The sequence below is a fragment of the Gavia stellata genome, chromosome 15 (genome assembly GCF_030936135.1).
Source record: "Gavia stellata isolate bGavSte3 chromosome 15, bGavSte3.hap2, whole genome shotgun sequence".
In the NCBI taxonomy this organism is placed as follows: Eukaryota; Metazoa; Chordata; class Aves; order Gaviiformes; family Gaviidae; genus Gavia; species Gavia stellata.
In genome coordinates this window covers 2,026,783-2,047,237 of record NC_082608.1, presented here as the reverse complement: position 1 = coordinate 2,047,237, position 20,455 = coordinate 2,026,783, and the positions used below count along the sequence as shown (strand labels likewise).

Genomic DNA, 20,455 nt, shown 5'->3' with positions numbered 1-20,455 from the left:
AACCCCAAGAGACCCTTCTGCCAGAGCTGGGGTTTAAGGTGGAAGTCCAGACCCCACAGAACCTGCAAGAGCAGCTCCAACAAGGGCAGCAGAGAGGGGTCTGCGAGTGAGGACAGTCCAGCTAGAGACTGATCCAGTGTCGGTGGGAAGACCCCCGGGCTCATGTGGCCGCCCTGGCTATGCCAGATGAGCTGCCTCCGCCCAAAAGAGCCCAGGGAAAGCTGCGGTCACCTGGAGGAGGTAGTCTGTCTTCTGTCGGGCGTAATTCGTGATTTTGGTGGTGATGGTCTGACTGGAGCCCAGTGTGGTGCGGAAGTAGAGGGGCTTCTCCGTCCTGCTCGTGGTGGCTTTCAGCTGCAGGTTGTAGTAGAAAGAGCCCAAATCGCTGCTCTGGAGCACCAGGCGCCCGCTGCTCTTGCCTGTTTTCATGGGCTGGTACTCAAAGACAAGGTCAGCCTGGGAGGAATGAAGGGAAAAGCCACTGGGTCAGGCAGAGATGGGGAAGGCACGGCCCGGGATGGGGAAAATCGGTCCCTGGTGTGCTCACACAGTGCTGGAAGGCAACCCAGCACCCTCCCTCACTCCGACTCCTCTCTGGGTCAGAGCCCTGCTGCATGTGGGGGACAGTTCACTTGGGGGACAGTCCCCAACATCTGAGCGCCCTCCAGCACTACCCCAGAAGCTTCCCACCCTAAAATGCCCCTATACTCCCCCAGGTCACACAACGCCTCCTGTCAATCCAGGCTGCAAACACCCTGCCAGCGGGGTGAGGCATGCCCTGCAGCCACTCCAAACTGAAAATACCCACACTAAGTAAGGAGCACGTGGCACAAGGACCTGCCACGTGAGGCCTGATGGGAGCATATCACAAGGGGCAGCATGGCAGACTCCACCAACACAGGGCGATTCCCGCTAGGGATATTCTCACACACTGCTTCACCTCCAGATTACTAGCAGGTTGGAGCTGTCACCCTTGGAAAGAAGCCCCAGATGGTTCATGTAGGGCAGAGCACCCATTCCCAGAAAGGCTGCAGGAAGAGGAGAGCGTACAGGACGAGCTTTGCTCCTACCTCCGACTGCGCAGGAACAGTGAAATATGGGGGAACGCTGACATCGGGCACTTTGCAATCTGTGGCAAACGTCACCGGGACAGGCAGAGGGTTCTCCACCTTGACGGTGGAAGACGCTCTCTGCCGAACAGCGGCGGTCATTTCAACAGTGCTGAGGGGTCCCGAAGCGGTGGCCTTGAAAGTCACCATGTAGAACAAGTACTCCTTGGTCACCTCGTTGAGGAAGGTCACCTGAATGAGAGAAAAAGGGAAGCGCTATATAAAAATATACCAGTTGTGCTAAGCCAGCCCAAAGAACCCCCCAAGCCCAGCACCCTACTTCCAAGAACGGTGGTAAACAGCCACCCAGGAAGAGTGCCAGACTGGGGAAAGCACGTGTGGTATTTCCACTCTGGAGTCTCCTGATTGCCCATTGCTTCCAGCTTACCAATGGCCTGACCCACCTGTGCTCTGCAGCCCCCAGTGGGACCCTCGCAGAGACTGACACGTGAGTGGGGCACGTGGAGAGGTGCCTGCTGTTCAGTACCCACCCAGGACACCTACAAGCCCACCAGTGGGCATGCAGAGGTATGAAAACAGGCACATAGCTTCTCAGTGAGCAAACAGCTCCTTGAAGGGCTCCACAGCCTGGTGTCCACACTTACCGTTGCGTTAAAGACTCCTTCCTTGTAGGAGAGGAACGTGAGCTTGTAGTCCTTTTTGGCAGAGCCTGGCACGTCAATGTAGTCCAGCCCCTGCAGCACAGAACTGCTTTCCAGGTTTTCTGGTTTGAGCATGTCCACTACCACGAGGAACCTGTGGGTGAGAAGAATGCAGTGAAGCTCAACGGGAAGGACTCCCATAGGATACCCATCGTGGGGGGGCACAACACAGCTCCTCACACCCTCAATGCCTCAGGCAGAGGGAGACAGCTCTCATCCCCTCAGAGGAAAACCCTCCAGGATGGGTCTGCATAGGCAGAACGTGGATAGGGTGATCCCAGACACCTATGGCCAGAAATGGGCCGAGGAGAGTAAAAAGCTTGCAGGAAGGACCTTCCGGGCAGTGGGAAGCCCTTCCTTGCGCTGCTGCAGGGATTGCTGATGGGACGAGACTTCCTGGGCCGGACTCACCTCTGCGGTCTGTTCAGCCAGTTGGAAACAGGGATGAGCTCAGTGTAGGAAGTCCGACATGGTACCTGCCGGAAAATGGTCCCTGAACACTTTGGGGCCTCAGCAGTCCCTTGCAGGAGGTAGTACAAGCCTGTCCCATCCGGCAATGGGAAGAAGATGGAGCCCTAGAGACAAGAAATAGGATAAGTGAGCTTTCCTGCTCTCTGTCTGGACGAGTTACTGGCTCTCGAGCACACCTGGGCAGTCCCATGTCTCAGGCTGTCATCCGAACAGCTTTGAGCAGGTCCAGCTGGCAGAGCTGTGACCGCAGCCCTGTGTCCCACGCAGGTGGAGATGGCAGTGTCATACCCGCTTGGGCTGGCACAGCCACGGGACACAGAGGCAGCACGTCTAGGCAAAGCAAGGAAGCACCAGCCCTACAGCAGAGCTGGTCTGACCGTCCCAGCACCCTTTTACTTGCCTTACTAACGTGGGCACGTCAGCTGCCAGCCCTGTGCTTGTGCAGGGACAGCCGTGGTAAGGGGGTGGCAGTCCCTACTAAGCTTGGCTGCCCCGGCAGTGCTGGGATTAGCCCCAGCATTACTGCCAGGAGAGCAGCCTGTAAGCTAACACGGCAGGGTCCCACCAGCCAGGGTGGGCCACGAGAAGCTCATAACCAGTACTCATCGGGTGCCAAGGGGTCACAGCCACCTGCCTGCGGCACCTCCTCTGCCTCCAGAGCAGCATGAAGAGTCCTGCAGTTTTCAGCAAGGCTGTACATTAAAAAGATACTGAGCATATGCAACCCTACAGGGCACAGATCTGCTCCGCACCCTGGAGATTGAGCCCAGAAGTCTCTGGCCTCCACTCTTGCTCTGGCCTAAATTCTGGCCCCAGCTAGAGGGGGCCAAGGGGCACGTGTCTGACACCCACCTCCAGCACCCCAGAGCCGTTCGGAATCAACCCCCTTGATTTAAGAGCTTGTCCCTGGCGCATCTCAGAAATAGTGCCCATGGAAACAGAGGGGCCAGTCACCCTACCTGCCCAGCCTGAGACCTGCAGGAAGGGCTCTTTCCAAAGCTCCCACATCAGCAAAGGTGATGTCAAGAGAGATGTCTGTGTCATTTCCCACCCGACTGCTCATGGTGAGGGGGGGCACTGAGAAATGGCAAGGCAGCTTCGCCCCTCTTGTTCCCTGCCTGCTGCAAAAGGACCCCAGAGCAGGGCAGTGCTGGCAGAAGCAGTCGCGCCCAGGGCTTGGGGAGCCTGCACAGCCCACAGGGCTGAGCACGGGGGGGTCTCTGAGCCCCCCTGGGCTGCACAGAACGAATTTCATTTCCTGGACCTTCAGACAACCTGGTTTTTCAGGTTAGCTGCTCCAATACATTTAATGGTCAGTCCAGACTTCCCACCTGCAGTTTCCTTACACCTGGCCTCTAGCCACCAAAAAATCCAGCTTCCAACATGGGATCACAGGATAATTTCAGCTTGGAGGGGACCTCTGAAGGTCATCTTGTCCAACCTTCCTGCCCAAAGCTGGGTGAGCTATGAGGGTCATGCTACCGAGGGTCAGCGTGCTGGCACAGCTCACATACCTGATGCTGCTTCTTCTCAGAGCTCATGGTCAGGGGTTGGTAAGTGATCTTGTAGGGCTTGTTTTGTTGATTGGCCTCTAGATGGAAAAATTCAGGCCCCTTCCAGTGTTCCCCCTCAATGACAGGTTGCGCGGTCCAGGCCTCATTGCTTGGGTTGGACAGGAGGATGGTCTGGCTGTGCTCCTGGCGCACGTCGCATGCGAAAGTCAGTGTCTGCAACAAAGGAGCACAGAGGCTGCTTGGTCATACCAAGGAATCCTTTCCACTTGGACTCTGACTAGCTCTATGCACAGGGAGCAGCTTTTCCTCGTCGTACGCAAAATTTCCGTTTGAGCCATAGATTTTGGTGTAAACCAAATTGTCGGTTCTTAGAGAGGGAGAGGAAGGGGTGTTTTGCATGCTGGGTGAAGGGGGATGCCGCCTCCCAAGGAGGGGAGAAAGAAAATGGGGAGTCCTGGAAGGAAATCTCTCCTGTGCAAGGACAAGACGTGCAGCCACACAGCCCCTTCGTGGGCAGGCTGGAGAGCAGCTCCGGGCTCTCTTTTGGGAGCAAGAGCCAACACCCCCCAGCTGCACCCTCCTGCGATGTCCGTGAGGGCCAGGAGTCCTCCAACGCTGCATCCCTGTGCCCTAGGAGCTGGATGCAGACGCCTTGCTCACTCCTAGCGCTGAATGCCCTCCCCAGTCCCGACAGGGAGGAAAAGCGTGGCTGTGGCTGCAATACTGGGAGTACAGCTGGGCAGCTCTGTGGGGAGGGTCTCAGAAGAGCCGTGCAGGGTGTCCCCGCAGCAAGGGTGCTGCAATGCAGAGCCAGGACAGCTGAGGTGCTCGCTGGAGGAGCAGCACCGTTAACAGGGGAGGAAGGCAATTACAGGGCTCAGAAATTTTGGGAATCCTGCCCAACGGTTTTTTCAGGTCTCTGGGATACCTAGGCAGGATGACAGGCAGGAGCAAGTCTATGCACGTAAGTATCCTCCAGTCCCTGCCCTGGGAGAGATGTGGTGCAAACAGTGGTGCAAGGAGAGGACCCATCCTGTCTCTGCTCCGGTTACCTCTTTGGTCACAGGGGTCTCCATGCAGCATCCTGCCAGCGTAAGCCGGAGCGGCTCACTGCCCTGGATGAAGCACTTCAGGTCCTCGTACTGGATAGCATGGCTCAGCTTAGAGGGGTGGAAGGTCACAATGAAGGGGACATCCATTCCTGGGGAGATGTAACCCTTGGCGGGGCTGATGGAGAAATCTGGCTTGAAGGTCTCGATGTCCCACTTAAACCTTGCCAAGGAAAGCACAAGGACAGGAAGGAAGGATTAGGAGGCTGCGAATGCAACGTGCCGTTTCTAATCCTCTTGTGGGCTTTTCCACCAGATTTCAGGCATGATGCTGAGCCACCTGGCAATAAGGCTTCAGGCTGGGCAGGACTCAGCAGCACCCATCTGTAAACAAGGTTTTGGTTGTATCCCTTGCTAACTTCCAGGGCCTGACTGCACAGCCTTGGCTGCCCAACTCTCCACTGGGACGGAAAAGCAGAGGAGAACTATCTGGGCAAGCTACAACTCCATCCAACCCTCATCCAAGCTCTCAGCCCTCAGAGAGAACAGAGTTTTGCATTACTTGACTCCTATGTCGCCCGTGTTCTGCATGATGATGCGCCGGGATGTGTAGCTCTGCTGCACCACCGCTCCAAAGCTGAGATGTTCCTGGTCCAAGCTCACATGGATGCCCTGGCAGGAGCCCCGCACCATGAAGAGGGAGCGCACCAGGCCGTTGCACTCCATCATCACTTCTTCGGTGAATGGCTGGATGCGGCGTTTTGGGGAGAAGGTCACCTCCACTTTACAGGTGTCTCCTTTGGGCTTCAGACTTAATTCGGTGGTGGGGTTCAGGCAGAGAACCTGCTCAAAGAAATGAGTGGAGACTACTACTACAGTTGTAACTACTAGCTCCTGCCCAGAGCAGCTCATAGCTACCAGCAGGCACACCAAAGTGCTCTCCAAGTGAAGGAAGGAGCCTTACCCCAGCTTCTTGGAGCTCTGGCATGGTGGACATGAGATGGAGCTTAAAAGTAAGAGGGGCAGCACTGTTGTTTGCTATGGTGACGATCTTCTTCACCGTCTGTCCGATGGAGAGGGCTCCCAGCTTCACCACCTTTCCTCGTGGTTCCACAATGTCAACCTGAGGCAGGAGGGATTAATATAAAGTGAAGGGAAAGAAGGAGAAAAGGTTTTCTGCCACCCTCATGGCAGAAAACCAAAACATGGTAGGCTGGGGAAGGGATGAGGAAAATGAGAGAGAAAGCCATGCTGGCTGCCTGCTACCTGGAGTTTTAGGGTTTGGATTTCATCTCACCTTCATTTTCGTGCCCCTTCCTCGGACCTCAACAGTCTGCTGGCGAAGACCGTTGATTTCAAAAGGGATGAGCTCATGGTAAGACGCAACCTCTCTGGGATAGAAAGTGATGGGCACCTCCACTGTCCCTCCTGGGCGTAGGACCTGCCCTGGGAAGTCCACCTCCAGGTACGCGGTGTTGGTGAACAAGCAGTTCAAACTAGAAAGCACAGCAAAGAGGAGCAGAGGTGTCACAAGGCTGTGTGTGCTCAGACAACAACGTCAGGGCTACTTGGGGCTCTCCTTTCTCCTCCCCCTGCATCTTCAGGATTTCACCCCCAGCGGTCATGAGGACATGGAGCAGGCATGCGCTAAGCAAGGGTTGAAGGAGTGTGCGGAGAAGGCCTACCTCATATCCCTGTCTGCCTTGTTTGTGATGACAAGGGTCCGCTGGGCAGGTGGCATGCCAGCATGGTAGATGAAGCAGGCTCCAAAGTCGAGTCTGGTGGTGGAGAAGTGGACAGCGGGCACTACCACGGTGGCCAGGAACACGCAGGTAAACGTGGGACCCTTGCTGATCTGGTGGGACAAAAGACAGCATGAGCCAGGTGAAGAGGTGGGAATTACAACCCCAAACACCAGAGATGGCTGAGGAAGAGGATGGGGGACAGCTGGCTGCAGTGACAGTAAGGAAAAGCAAGTACCAAAGGACCCCAGAATAGAAAGAGAAGGTGGAATGCTTGGGCTAAGAGGGAAAGGGTTTTTGAAGAGTCATGGCCCTGCTTTGTGCAGCCATGTGCTGGCAAGACCGTTCTGAGCTGTGAGACCCGACCCAGGAGAGGCCTGACAAGAAGAAACAGCTCCATCCCCACGCACATCTAGAGCCCCTCCAAATTAGGGGCAGAGGGGGCCTGGGGCATACGTCCTGCCACAAAAGCACCTCCCAAAGTAGTCCTGGATAAGCACTTAAGTATTAAAATATTCCATTCAGAAGCTGTCAGGCTCTTTATTGCAGCAGCAGGAGCCTCTCTGCCTCGTTCAGGCTCTTCAGTGACGGAGCTCACCCCCAGCCCTGGGCTCCTGCCGCCAAGCTGCTGCGTAGGGAAGGCGAAGGTCCCGTATTAAACACTGGTGCCTCACCTGCAGCGTCAGCTCTACGTCCTTTAAAGAGCACATCTTCTGTGGGTGAAACACCAGCTGGGTCTCTGCTTTCCCCTCCGCCTGCACGGTGCCCGTCTGAGGGGCGACGGCGAGGACCTGCTTACGGGCTGGGGGGCCGCTCAGCTCCCACGAGAAGGTGAAGCTGAACTTGCTGTTATTGCGGATGCTGAAGATGCGCTTGATGTTCTCATTTAGCTGTACCTGCAGGGAGAAGACGGTGAGGACTAGGGCTTGGAGCACATGCAAAGCGCTGGCCGGCCCAGCAAGTGCTCCTTCATCTTTCACATTCAGCTAATGACCTGTCTGAAAGATCAATCTCCCTCCCTCTAGAGACCCATAAATGAAGAAAAAAAAAGTTCCCTCTTAGTCAAACATATCTGCAAAGCTCCTGGTTAAGGCCCAATCTTGCAGGGCTTTGTGGGGCAAATGGTTCAGGGAACCAGTGCTGCTCACCTCCTTGAGATCAATGACGTTGACCTCCTGTGCGCTGAGCTCAGTGACACAGCCGTCGCCGTCCTCACAACTGACAGACGCGTTCACGCTGTAGCCGGTGGCCTTGATATTCAAAGAGAGGGGCTGGGTCTTCCTCTTGACATCGCACTTGAGGTTGAAGAGCACCTCTCCTTCTAGTGTTGGTGTGAAGATGACTGTAATGGGAAGCCTGGGGAGAAAAGATCCTTTTTGCTCCATTCACTGCCTCTTTGCTTTCTTGGCCCCACATTGCCTGCTCTGGGAGGGCAGGCTGTGCAATGGCTGTGGTGAGACCCCAGGCCTGGGAGAAACCAGGAGCAACACTCTGCCCTTCCAGGGCCTTCCGCTATGGAGCGAGCCCTGGTGACAACTGTTTAGGGTATGATGATCCCATGCAATGAAACGGCAGAGGATACAACGACAAGGCAGCAAACCCTGAGCTAACGCTGACCTTACTGCCCTGCCCATGTGCTACAAGGCAGCATTGGGTTAAGACCCCACTTCTGTCCCACACACAGAGGAGGGCACTCCTAGAAACCCCCAATCTCTCTGAACTATACGACAAGGGTAACAGCCTCTTTGCAAAGAGGAATCATCCAGCTCCCGTGACCGCTGTGCAACGCGGGTGCCACCAAACTGCCTCTTTGTAATTTCTGTGGATAATTTCTGGGTACGTGATCAAACACAACCAAACTACAGAGATTTAAGGAATTACCACCTCTCAGGTGAGCCACAGTAACTGATACAGGATGTTCTCTTATCTTACACCCTGTGGCGAGCCAAAATTCAGCATCTTTTAAGCCACGGCAAAACTGCCCGGAGCTAACGCGTTCTCCTTACACCCAGGCAGGCTATGAGTGGGCACAGGGACATTTGTGGTGGATCAGCAGATGAGCTGGTGACCTGCTTGAATTCATGATCATGTCTGATCACAAGTCATAGCTGCAGTTTACAAGAAAAGAGCATCCATTTTCTGACAGGTGATCCTGCAAAACACAGCTAGCTGTGTAAGCCTGTTGCTGTCCCCCATGATGGGCTTATATGCTGCTTGTGTGCTTTGCTGCTCTTGGTCGTGGTGGACTCTGTCACTAAAGGAACACAGAGGAGAGAGGAGACCTTGCACACTTAAGGCTGCTAGCTCAGGGGAATCACAGAGTTAAAACCTCCAAACATGCTTTTGTCATCAAAACTAGATGATCCAAAGCCTGAACTTCTCCAGGAAGGGGGCCTAGAAGACCGGGGTAACCCCGGCACAGCCAGTCTATGGAGAACCTGGAGTTTCATGGTGTCCCCATTGGGAAGGAACAAAACAAGGCAGACGTATGCTATGGCCAAGAGTCACCTGGTGACTGTGGAGGGGAGAGCGTCTCAAAAGCAAAATGATGGTGCTGCATTTGGCACATGGGAGAGGGAATCTGACCTGTGAGCCCTGTTACCTTGAAAGAGGAGCGATGGAGCCTTCCAGGGGCTCTATTGTCACGGAGGTGTTGCATCCCTCTGAGAAGAGAGAGCTTTCTCTGAAAGCAAAACTGAAGGCTTCCTTCTCACTGTTGATCATATAGATAGTCTGGTGTACCTCGTGCCCTGGGAAGAGGACAAAGCAGCTGCTGAAAACCTTTTGTTCCTCTGGCCACCAGACCACCACTGCCCACTGTGCTCCTGCCTGCCGGCTGAGCCCAGCAGGCAATCTGCAGTGAGAAGCACTGCCTGCAGCATGGCACGCTCAGGATGCCAACATGGAAACATACTTCTGACCCCCTGGGCTCCCCCGCATCACCCCCAAATCCCCTCTTGGAAACAGCCCCAACTACATGCCATATCCCTGACACATGCCTTCCTCCCTTCCCCTTCCTCTCCCTCGTAACACTTGGGTGCCAGGAGCTGGATGCTCTGCTCACAAGTGCCCGTTTCCATTTCCACCTTCCTCGTGGGAGCCTGCTGGAATAACGGGACTGCTGGGCCCCTGCAGAGGTACGCTTCTGAGCACGTAAGCTATAATCATGGTGCTCACCGATTAACACCAAGTGGAAGTTCAGGTGGGATCTGTCCAGAGTCACGAGCGGGTCGGTGGTGTTGCCCACCAACAGGAACGGGACCGAAATGCTTTGCTCAGGGATTGTAAAGACCCAGAATGATTCTGTGATGTCCAGGTGCCGGGGGACGAATTCAAACTTGATCTGGGGGAGAAAGAGGCAAATGAAGGAAAGCTGCTGCCCCTGGCTGGGTAAGGGGAGTGGGGTGCAGTCTATACCACCAAGAAACCCCCCAAACCTCCACCTTATGTTGCTGTGAGCTCAGAGACAGGCCGTTGTACCACTTACAGCCCAAAAGCACGGCAGATGCGGGGTACAGGGTGAGGACAGGTTCATCTGCCAGCTCAGTTACATTGCAGTCAAAAGTTTCTTCATGGTCTTGGCAAGCTCACAGCGACATGGGATGCCCAGTAAGTGTAGATATAGCCGGTGTTAAATTGGCATACACGTGTACTGGATCTACTGTCTTAATTTTCTGCACCCACCTCCGCTTTCTTCCCCGGCTGGATCTGACCTCTCTCTGTGAGGCAGAAGAAAGCCACCTGCTCTGGTGGGGCTTCAGGGTCTTGGCAAGTCCACTGGAAGGAATACGCGGAACTGGTTGGGTTCATAACCCTGATGGTCCTAGGCACACAAAGCAAAAAAAAAGGACTACTAAGGTTGTGTTGGGATGTTAATGACTCTGTCCTGTAGCAGACATCAGGCACTGCCAATCCTGCACACCATCTGGAAGGAGTTATTTGGTATAGGGGAACGACGTTGGGAGCACAAACATTTCACCTGCTTTCTAGGGGCCCTGTTTGTCTCTCAGGCGGCTAAAAATTAATGGCTATCAACAAAGAAATTAGCAAAGAAATTAGCCAAAACCTCTTGCATATTAAAATGGTGAGATCAAGCGAAAGTGGTAAAATGAAGTCCAGCAAGACTCCTTTAGAAGATAGTACTCTCTGTTGTGGTTGCAGCCTTCGCTGACCCTGTCTAACTGGTATCTCAGAGGTGCAAGAATGTCCCAAGGATGCTCTTCAAAGGGACAAAGGTTGTACTGGCCACATTACATGGGCTGGGGATACGTGGTCCTCCCAGACTGACCCATACCTTATTGAAGACAGAGAACAAAAAATTGGCCAGTTGGTCTTCAGTGACCAGCTTGTTCCAGCCCCAAAACAGACTGGTGGCCAACTCTCAGCAGATCACAGACAAGGTACCTCGGGGCTTAGAAGAGTAGCTAGAGAGGTCTCTGGTTAAGGAGGGTGACTAGGAGACCACAAACAGGAGAAACCATGCCCACACCTACCTGCTGTTCCTGCCGCGCACTCCAATTGCCGCAAACTCAATCACTTTTGTATTGAGATCGAACGTTGCCCCTTTTGGTCCCTGCAACTCTGGGTTGCGCCTTTTTGCAGTGATGTAGTCAGAGTCTTCCAGTTCAAAGTGGCAGTTTGGCATCAAGCTTCTCCCCTTCACAACCACCTCTGGGCACTTCTGATTTGGCTTCAGGTTAGGAATACTAGGAAGAAAGGGACTGGGTATTAGCCAAACTAACGTTTCTGGACGGCAGCTGCTTGTCTGTCTCCTTGTACAGCACAGAGCGCTGCATCCTCTCTCCGTGCAAGCGTTGCTCAGCAAATCGAACAGAATTGCACTCCCTGCCATGGAGGCAGCAGAGGTGAAATGGCAGAAGCATGACCAGTTATGTGTCTAGAGACCAACCGCAGCACACAGGTTTCTATATAGGTAAGGAGGCCGTGCTTGTCTGATAAGGAAGCGTAGCTAAGGACTAGCTGGCCCCTTGACAGCCTTTCTGGATCCCTCGTTCCAGATTTTGCAACCCTCCAGGAGCTTAATATTTCATACAATGTCTTTTCCCACTGTCCCATACCTGCTTCTACCAAGGCCAGATGACCATCTTTCTTTGTTGCTGTATGTTAGTTGTTTCTGCTGCCTCTCTGGGGCTGGCTGTCCCCAGGTCTGCACTCCCACCCACCCCAGTCAGAGGTATTACCACGACTATCCATCAGTAGCATGAGTTGAAAAGTGGCTGGACGTTTCCTACCTGCAGAGCATACGGCTCTGAAAGTCCCCCACGTACACCGGAGAGAACTTCATCTGGAAGAGCTGCTCCTGGCCGGCAGCGATGGTGCCGCTGCCGGGCTCAACAGAGAACAGCGGGGCGGCACTGACGGCGTTCAGAGATGAGCTCAGGGAGGAGCAGACGTGCTCCACAGTGCGGTCCAGCTGGCTTGAACAACGGCTAGACCGGAGCTTCACAGAGGTACCAGAAGTGGAGGAAAGGAATTCCCCTGCAATGAGGAAGAGGTTATAGCAGGATATCTTTCAAGGAGAAAATCCTCTGTTCCCAGCAACTCTGCCTTCTGCTGCAGGTGAACAGAAGGGAGCTGGGACGCACTTGGAGCATCCCTGGCCAAGCGCTTTCAGCAGGAGGACTCCCGATGAAGAAGAGGGAGAGCGGTCAGGTTGCTTTTTGTTTCTGTGTTACTGCTTGCTAAATCATCATCCCAGAAAGTCCTGGGGACGGGTGTGAAAGCGAGGACGGACAGGAGGGACAACTGAGGGTGGGGGGCAGCAAATGCAGTGAGAAAAGGCCCAGCAGAGACCCAGAGAAGCACTTGAATCAAAACATACAACTGAACATCAATCTGTAAAGATATTCAGATGACGGACAGGAAGGCTATGTCTATGTTAGCAAATTAAATGGGCCCAGGACTGAACCCCGCTGCTTCACTCCACGCTGTTAAACTCCCTCCATCTCCAGGATTGGGGAGCTAGATGCAAACTTCTCCTGCAGAACTGTTTCTGGCCAGCGTTCCTTCCCAAACCATACCCAGGAACTAACAGTAGAGATGTCTGGTGTTACAGCATCTGGGAAAATTTCTGGGCAGTGTTTCATGTCCCAGCACAGCCAGCCTCAGCGCTTAGCATTAAGGACAGCATTAAGTCCTGCTCCCCAGTTGCCTACAGAACTGAATTTTGTTTGATGTGCATGGTGGAGAGAAGGCTTTGGGGAACAGCACTGCTCTGTCCTTCATACCCTTTCCTTCCTTCCTCTTTGTCAGGCTTTCATAACCGACGACCAGCCAGCTAAAGGCACAGCAGACCGGCTTCAGCACAAGCGTGCCCCGTGCCGGGGAACAGCCAACACCAGGACCCACAGGGGAGGGAGTTAAGCACATTCAGAGCGTCAAGGACTTTGGTTGAGGTCTCCCAGCTCGGCAATCAGACAAGCTGCTTGTGCTAGGAAATGCAAAGGTTGACAGCTCTCCTCATTCCTGTTCCTGATGAGACCTCTCGGACACACAGCCCTGTTTCCCCGCAGAACCACGCTGCTCCCAAGGAGACCACGCGCTCAGACACAAACACATTACTGCAGGTTAATGAGTCACGGCCCCGCCGTTGAGCTCCGATGGCTGCTGTGAGCAGGGTCTCCGCCTGCAGCAAACACTCCTGTGCCCGAGTTAGGAGGGTTAATTTAGACAGTGACTTTGCATTTGCCGTAGACTGGGGAATTGCACACAGACAGTGCCTGCAGGTCAGCAAACCCGTTGTTACACTATCAATTTTCCCAGTCTCAGAGACTTGCCCTGATGTCCCCCTTCCCAGTCCCGACCCACCACGTGGCTCTCCTCTGAGCCAGGCCCAGCTCCCGCGCAGAGCACAAGCGTCAGAGCAAGTGTAGGAGGGTCTGAAAGGCAGAGAGGGGGCAAGGAGAAAGTCTCCAGCTGCAGCTGGGAAGATGATGATGAAGGTGGGTGACGGACAGGGATGAAAAAGCAATTCATTCTCTGGGTTGAAGTGGTATAGTCTTCTCACAAAGCCCTCAGCTACCAACTGAAACACCCCGGGCACGCCCAGCTGCCACAGAGAGCTAGTGCCTTACCATCCAGACTGGGCAGGAGCAGCTCCCCAGTAGGGCTCACCGCCCTTTCATCCTCCACAGCCCTCATCCAGGTGTATTCCAGGGCCACATTCCCTGTATTGGACAGCTGGAAACTGAAAAGCAAGGAGGAGACATAGAAAGAAAATGTCCAATAAATACCAAGCAAGTAGAAAAGTAACCCTGTACGGTGGGCTCCCGGCACCCCTTTCTTTATGCTGAGTAGCATCTTCTTCCCCAGACAACTCTGCCACGTCTAGATCACTGCCCTGGGCTGCCCCAAGACAAAGTATTTCAAAGTTTGGACGTTTAAGAGGGAACGGCAGACATGGTACCCAGGAGACTTAATCCAAGGGTCTTACTCTGGTCTTTATGTCTCGGTTTGGCATTATTTTGACTGAAAACTCGTCTTCAAGCAGATAAGGACAGGCAACACACAATGAAAGCAAAACCATGGTTGTTCTCAGCAGAAAGGCATGGCAGGATGGCAATCACCATCTCCTGCTTGGCTTTGTGTGTAGATATGTGGGCCCCAGCACCCAGCCAGGACTTGGAAAGGATGAAACCAAAAAATTATGTGTTTAAAGGGAAGAACAGTAGGTGAGACTGCTCTAGGGAAGCAGACACCGTGTCAGCCCTGGGCAAAGGCAGCTCCCACACGCAGGTCCCTGCCTGGCCTCCAGCACTCACGTGAACGTCCTTGTCTGGAAGAGCAAGGTCTCCTCAAACTGAATCATGTCCGTATCCAGCTTGAACTCGGCGTAGTCAACGACAGCACTGAGGCGAAGCTCCACCTCGCGGCTGCTCTTCTCCAGGACAGTGTGAGCTGGTTCTGGCTCTGCCTCGATCACCTCCAAACAGGACAGGAAAGAATCACTGAGCAGAGTCCAGAAAGCCAGGCTGAACAGGGAGTCTTTTGGCCTCCAAAATCAGCCACATATAGGGGCTAGAAAGGACCATTCCCATTTATTTCCCTGGAAAGATGATAAAACGTGACCCTTCCGCTACAGTATTTGTTTCTACTTACTGATCAGAGGAATCACCACGACTGCGAATACACCCATGGGGACTATGGCCGGGTACCAGTCCCCGTGTTTCAACCCTGCAGAGTGTCTGACCTTTTTCCTGGCTCCCCATGAATCTAGCAGGCCCCTAAATTAGGATTAAGTTCTGCTGCTGGAGCTCTGTGGATGGAGAACCCCAAGAATGAACAAACCTAGAAAGCATCTTTTCCTTCTTGTCTTAGGAGAAAGTGCTTTCCAGATGTCTCGGGTGGGGCAACAGCCACACTGGTGGGGGCTGGGGACGGGCATTTTGGGATGGGCACAAACTCACTAGGAAAGTCTCCAACTGCTGATGCTCGGATGGGGAAGAAGTTCGGTTTACAGGTCTTACAATGGTTCAGAAATTAGGGAAGACCCATCACCCAAGGCAAGTGTGTTTGGCAATGATGATAGTAAAAGCAAGAGTTTCTGGAGATGATACTTCTCCGAACTCCGGCATGACTGCCATACAGTGCCTGGGCTGCCCCATAATGAGATATCCCACACGATATAGAGACCACAACTAAAATCTCCAGTACCAGTACAGACAGAGCTCAGAGCTCACCCACAATGTGCTGGTGGGCTAGCCAGCGTACACGGGAGAGCGCTAGTGTTGCTCTCCACTTTAAAACAAGGAGACAGAGCGCAGTGGATTTAACTCCTTGTTGGTGAAAAGGCAATGATTCAGATGAATAGATTTTAACACCATAAAATCAGCAGAGACTGATAGTTTGCACGTGGCTAAACGTCTCTTGTCAAACTAAACATCTCTCGTCAAAAAGACTTCCCCATCTTGTGCGAGCGTAGCAGGTCACCGTGCATCCACCTCTCCCCTAAAAAGCACTGCTGGTTAACTTCACGGATGGATTAAATGTCAGGAGGAAGCAGGAGCCAGCTTAGCCAGCAAGGATGGCGGTCTGCTGCCGTTGGCAGCTCTTTTTGTAGAAGCTCAGTTAGCTTCTTACCTTCTTCTTGAGAGGCCACGTGGCTGCCGGGCCCTTCGTGGCATCCACCCACTTGACGGTGCGCAGGCGGTCGTCCCAGTCGGTAACCAGCTCTGGAGGCAGCTGGAAGGTGATCCTAGCCACCTTACACTTCACAGGGTGCTTTTTGAAAGCTGCTGCAACATCTGATTTCAAGGTCACTGTGATGTCCTTAGCACAGCCAGCATGGAGGTGTCCCACCTAGGGAGAACCGGAGAGCCAAGACCAAACTGGAATCACTGTCGAGGGCAGGACTGACAGCAAAGGGATTGATGTGTTGAGGAGCTGTGCCAGGGATCTGCATTTTATTGTGTATTTATCTGAAGTTTGATAGGGAAAAAGTACAAACAGAAGATGCTGCCTCCCACAACACGGAGCCGTTTCTGCGGGGCTGACAGCCCTGCCCCAGCAAAGCCCGGGATTGCATCTCCTACGTGGCACTGGAATGGGCTCTCACTGGGACGTGGTGACTCCCTGCTAACTCCTGGCAACCCGCTGGGAAGGGCTCGACCAGCGGAGAAAGGCAGAGCCATCCAAACTCACCTGGGGGGAGAAGTGAAACGGGGTGTCTGCCAGCCACTCAAACCGCACCGCCTCCCCGCTGCTGCGATTGGTGATGGTGAAGGTCACGGGGTAGGGTGTCCCGACGTGACAGTCCCCGAACTGGATGTGATCCACTCTGGTAGCTGTTAAGAATGAGAGCAAGGGATCTCAGCGTGCTGTGAGGTCCGCCCGCCCCCCTCACACGCACAGACACAGGTATGTCCAACTCCTTTCCTCGCTCCAAGCCTTCCTCCCTCTGGGAGGTGCAGACCCCCATCCTACCACTTTCAGAGATACACCCTGACATGTCCCTAAACACGCGGCTGTGTCTGTGCAGAGGGGACATGCGGTGCAGCACGCACGGCCTCTGTGCACAGGGCTGGCACGCTCACAGACCACCAGACCTCCTTTTAGAGATACTCAGCTGAACACTGGCATCTCTGACCCTTCCCTCCCAGCCTGCATGCGTCCCCCTTGACAGAGGATCTTCCCCTGTGTTCTCAAGCGTGGCTGCTCTGCAGGCTACAAAAGGCAACAGGATCTGTCCGCTAAGTCTGGACCACACCTGCACTGGCACAGGGTGAGCAGAAACGTGTATTTTCCTCTTCCTTGCTCCATCTTGGCAGCCTCTCCTTTCTTACCCTCAATTATGTCTTCTTCCAGATTGCCTTCAGTGTTCTCCTCCTTGCTGTCTGCCACTAGTCCCTGGATGTTATCTAGCGTGAAGTCATCCTCGTAGCCTTCACCCACCAGCTGAATGTCAGTCTCTTCATAGGGATTGTCCACCACTGAGAGGTGGATCTTCCCTTCCACACGTTGGGCCAGGCTGGGTTTGAAAAGCACATCAAACTCTGCTAATTCCCCGTGATGCAGGACCAGGCAAGCGGTGTGGGGCTTCCTCCCTGCACAGCAATGGAAATCAGAGACAAGTGATACTGCTGCACAGAGGAAATATTTCCATCGGGTATAAGAGGAATAAGAGGTTGAAACCCAGCTGTCTCTAAGTACAGGTTCTCCCACCACTGGTTCCAGACCCTCCTCCTATATTCACAAGACTATGAAACCACCATGTATAATCACTGCTTAAGCATCTTAACCTTAGGTTAACACGCAGCTCTCACTCAAACTTCTCCTGCCGTCCGTAAAGCTGAGTCAAAGAGCGGTTTTGGCTTTTGTTGGCTGGCTGTGGGCTCAAGGGCTGCCTCTGTTCAGGCTGGTAACTCCCCACATGCAGCAGAGACCTCAGATGGTCCATTCAAGTGCCGATAATTCCCCGACAACTCAACCCACCACGTCCAGAAGAACAGAAAAACTTCCTACAACTTGCTAGGAGGAAACTCTGCAAAGAGTCCACGTGAAAAACTAGGGGTACAGAGAGCCCCGGGAAAGAAAGTACGTCTAACATCTGGCTGCTGCTTCGCCAGGCCAAGAGCAGGGCATGCATCTTCCCTGTGTGAATGACCACACTTCATGGTTAATGAATTTACCTTCTCCAGGAGAGTCCTCCTTCGTGCCCGCAGCTTGGTAGATGCAGTGTGTGGTGGGCCTGGCTTTCAAGAAGAAAACTCCCCCTTCATCCAACAGGTCTATCATCAACTGAGAAAAGGGAACACAGAGAACGACCACACTGGTGTGGGTACAGAGTGGTACACGGATCGACACCGTACTGCTGCTGGTCCAGCACGGGGAGCCCAGCACGCTTCCCCGCTTCAAACACAGCTCTTAGCACAAAGTTTAAGTAAAATCAGACAGAAAAAAAGAGTGTTCAGAGGCATTGGGATATCATTAAATTAGAACCAAACAGGACAGAAAGTACTAAAAGCAATGAGCAGAACGGAATTAAACTACAACTGAGTTTAATTAAAACGTAGTAAAATGTGATCAAATACAATCTAATGTAACTAGGACATCCCACATTCCCACATGAGAACCAAAGCGTGAGAAGAAAGTCGGGAGGAAAAATACCCATCAACTTTCTTGTGTTGTGTTGAACTGAAAAGGATAGACTGGTCAGAAACTCACATTGCCAAGGGGAACACCCTTCCTGGAAAGCAGAATTCAGTCATTTGCTTAAGAAGAATTTCTGAGACCCATTCCTGTGCAGTTCACTGCGGCACAGAGTGGAAAGAGTAACCGGCATAAAACCCAAGGGTGGGTCAAGACTAGCGGAGACAGCAGCAGTGGTTGCAAAGGAGAGGGGGACAAAAGATGAAGGGCTGATGGAACTTTCCTAGAGGGATCTGGCTGAGAAACGAGACTTTTCCCACTGGTTTGCCAAAGCATCTTCCAGAAAGTCAGAGGGGGTTATTCTCCTGCGACGGAGTGGCTCTGAGCGCAAGGCAAGGGTTTCATTTGGTGTTCAATTGCACACGTAGAGTAGCGGTGCATCTGTGCACCTCTACCACGTTTTTTGGTGCCTTTCCTCCATGGCACAAGGACTTGTTCCCAGAGCATTCCCTGAGCAGGTCCTCACCTGGACAGGTACGACGCCATCGTTCTGAAGGACCAGAGACAGTTTTTCTGAATCACCCAGCAACAGCTTCTTGAAGAGCAGCAGTGGGTTCCCTCTCTTATTGTGAAGGACCGGGCGCAACACCGTCACTCGAGGCAGATGCCCATCTCCGCTGATATCGAAGGTCAGGCTTTGTGCTTTAATTGCTGCAGGGCTGCAGGAGAGGCAGAGGAGAAATCCTTATGGCTGGCACTAACCCATTTCCCACTTGGCAAGCAATGGAGTGAGTGCCATCCACTGCGTTTTCCCTGGCCGGTGCTCCTGTACCCCACGACACAGCTCCCTCTCACCCCTCTCCTCCCAGTCAGATCAGGGCCATTCACAAGAAAAATCTGCTCTGAAGAGACAGAGCCTTCCAGAATAACAGTTAAAAATCATTTCACTTAATCGAATCATGCAGTACAGCAGGTAAATAATGGAGCAACAGATGAGACATGGCAAATTCACTGGCTGCGGTGATATGAGACATACGCAAAAAGCACAAGCACAGCATGAAAATAGTATAAAAGCAAGAAGGGAGAAGTAAATAAATAACACCATCACCAAGGATTATTTCCAAGGACACTAAACCAGGAATTGCTTATTAGGGCAGAACGCTGACTTATCTCGTCCCAATTCAGCGACTAAAGGGTTGGGGAAAAGCAGGTCAGAGCCCCGGTACAAACACAGGGCCCAGGACAGAGGAGCTGGGCTACTCTTTCATAAGGGGTCCAATCGCTCCTTTAACATAAAATATGTTAATATACCCCAGGTAATCACATAGGATCATCTCATTTTAACATAAACAAGGAGGAAATAATGCATGCTGACTTGCTGGCACAGAAACCGCTTCATCTAACCCTTTGTCCTTGGAAAGCCCCAGCTCAGCTGTCGCACATCTCCGTTTCTTTCTGATTCAATAACTTCCAGTTGGCTACCTGATGTTCTTCATAGACACTCATATAAGCTAAACTATGACCCTTATTTTTCTGCTCTGCTCTATCTAGTAGTTACTGCCTCCTATATTACCTAATGCTAAGTACTCTACCTAAGGCTAATGAAAGCATTAGGGTTAACAAGAGGTCCACGTCCTCCCAGAGGAGAGGCAGCTATCAGAAAGGTGTCCCCGACAAGATTCCCCAGGGTGAATTACCTTGCCTGGACATCAAGGGAAGCCTCAAAAGTGCACTGGTAGCTCTGCATCGCTTGTGGAGTGAAGGTCACTGTAGCAAAGGCGTGGGAGCGGCTGGGCACGCACATCCGAACGGGATCCACCTCGAAAATGTGGCTAACAGGGCTGTTAAGCTTGGGGAACCCACAAAGAGGTGTTAGGAGAAAACATCCTTCAATATGATTTGCCTTAGTCACATATGCATCATGGGGAACAGCCCCAGGCAGCATTCTCCTTCCTGCTTCCCTGGACAGGCTCCTTCCATCTCGGGGGTGACTCCAAAGTGGTGCTGACCTTGCACACGAGCTGCCATAAAGCCCAGGAGTGCAAAAGCTTGCTCGGAGCGCTAGGCAGCCAGCCCAGCATACTTGGGAGGTGGGGACTGCATGGCAAACCCCACAAATAACCTAGAATTGGCCTTTAAAGAGAAGGGAAAGATCAGGGAGCCTGAGGAAATGGTCTGCTTCGAGCCCTGGCACATCAGTTCAGTAAAAGCCCCCATCTGAGCGTGCTTCCAAGAAGGGTTCAGGTCTCCCACCAAAGATCCAGAGGATTGAGCCAAAACCTTGCTTGAATCACGGAATCA

The 20,455-nt window shown here is 53.1% G+C and overlaps 1 protein-coding gene across 1 annotated transcript in view; it reads right to left on the bottom strand.

The window, feature by feature from the left end:
* The window catches only part of HYDIN (HYDIN axonemal central pair apparatus protein), a 150,582-nt gene that overhangs the window by 696 nt on the left and 129,431 nt on the right, over positions 1-20,455 (bottom strand). Inside the window, exons 59-83 of the mRNA XM_059825082.1 lie at positions 19,852-20,003; positions 18,681-18,873; positions 17,695-17,803; positions 16,849-17,109; positions 16,208-16,350; positions 15,647-15,865; positions 14,329-14,489; positions 13,642-13,754; positions 11,800-12,046; positions 11,041-11,253; positions 10,232-10,370; positions 9,725-9,890; positions 9,150-9,297; positions 7,696-7,903; positions 7,222-7,443; positions 6,491-6,660; positions 6,103-6,301; positions 5,770-5,928; positions 5,368-5,648; positions 4,809-5,028; positions 3,757-3,969; positions 2,183-2,346; positions 1,715-1,865; positions 1,071-1,301; positions 232-456 (exon numbers count right to left, since the gene is read on the bottom strand). Coding sequence (XP_059681065.1) covers positions 232-456; positions 1,071-1,301; positions 1,715-1,865; positions 2,183-2,346; positions 3,757-3,969; positions 4,809-5,028; positions 5,368-5,648; positions 5,770-5,928; positions 6,103-6,301; positions 6,491-6,660; positions 7,222-7,443; positions 7,696-7,903; positions 9,150-9,297; positions 9,725-9,890; positions 10,232-10,370; positions 11,041-11,253; positions 11,800-12,046; positions 13,642-13,754; positions 14,329-14,489; positions 15,647-15,865; positions 16,208-16,350; positions 16,849-17,109; positions 17,695-17,803; positions 18,681-18,873; positions 19,852-20,003 — 4,707 coding nt within the window. The remainder of the gene's footprint in view (positions 1-231; positions 457-1,070; positions 1,302-1,714; positions 1,866-2,182; positions 2,347-3,756; positions 3,970-4,808; positions 5,029-5,367; positions 5,649-5,769; positions 5,929-6,102; positions 6,302-6,490; positions 6,661-7,221; positions 7,444-7,695; positions 7,904-9,149; positions 9,298-9,724; positions 9,891-10,231; positions 10,371-11,040; positions 11,254-11,799; positions 12,047-13,641; positions 13,755-14,328; positions 14,490-15,646; positions 15,866-16,207; positions 16,351-16,848; positions 17,110-17,694; positions 17,804-18,680; positions 18,874-19,851; positions 20,004-20,455) is intronic.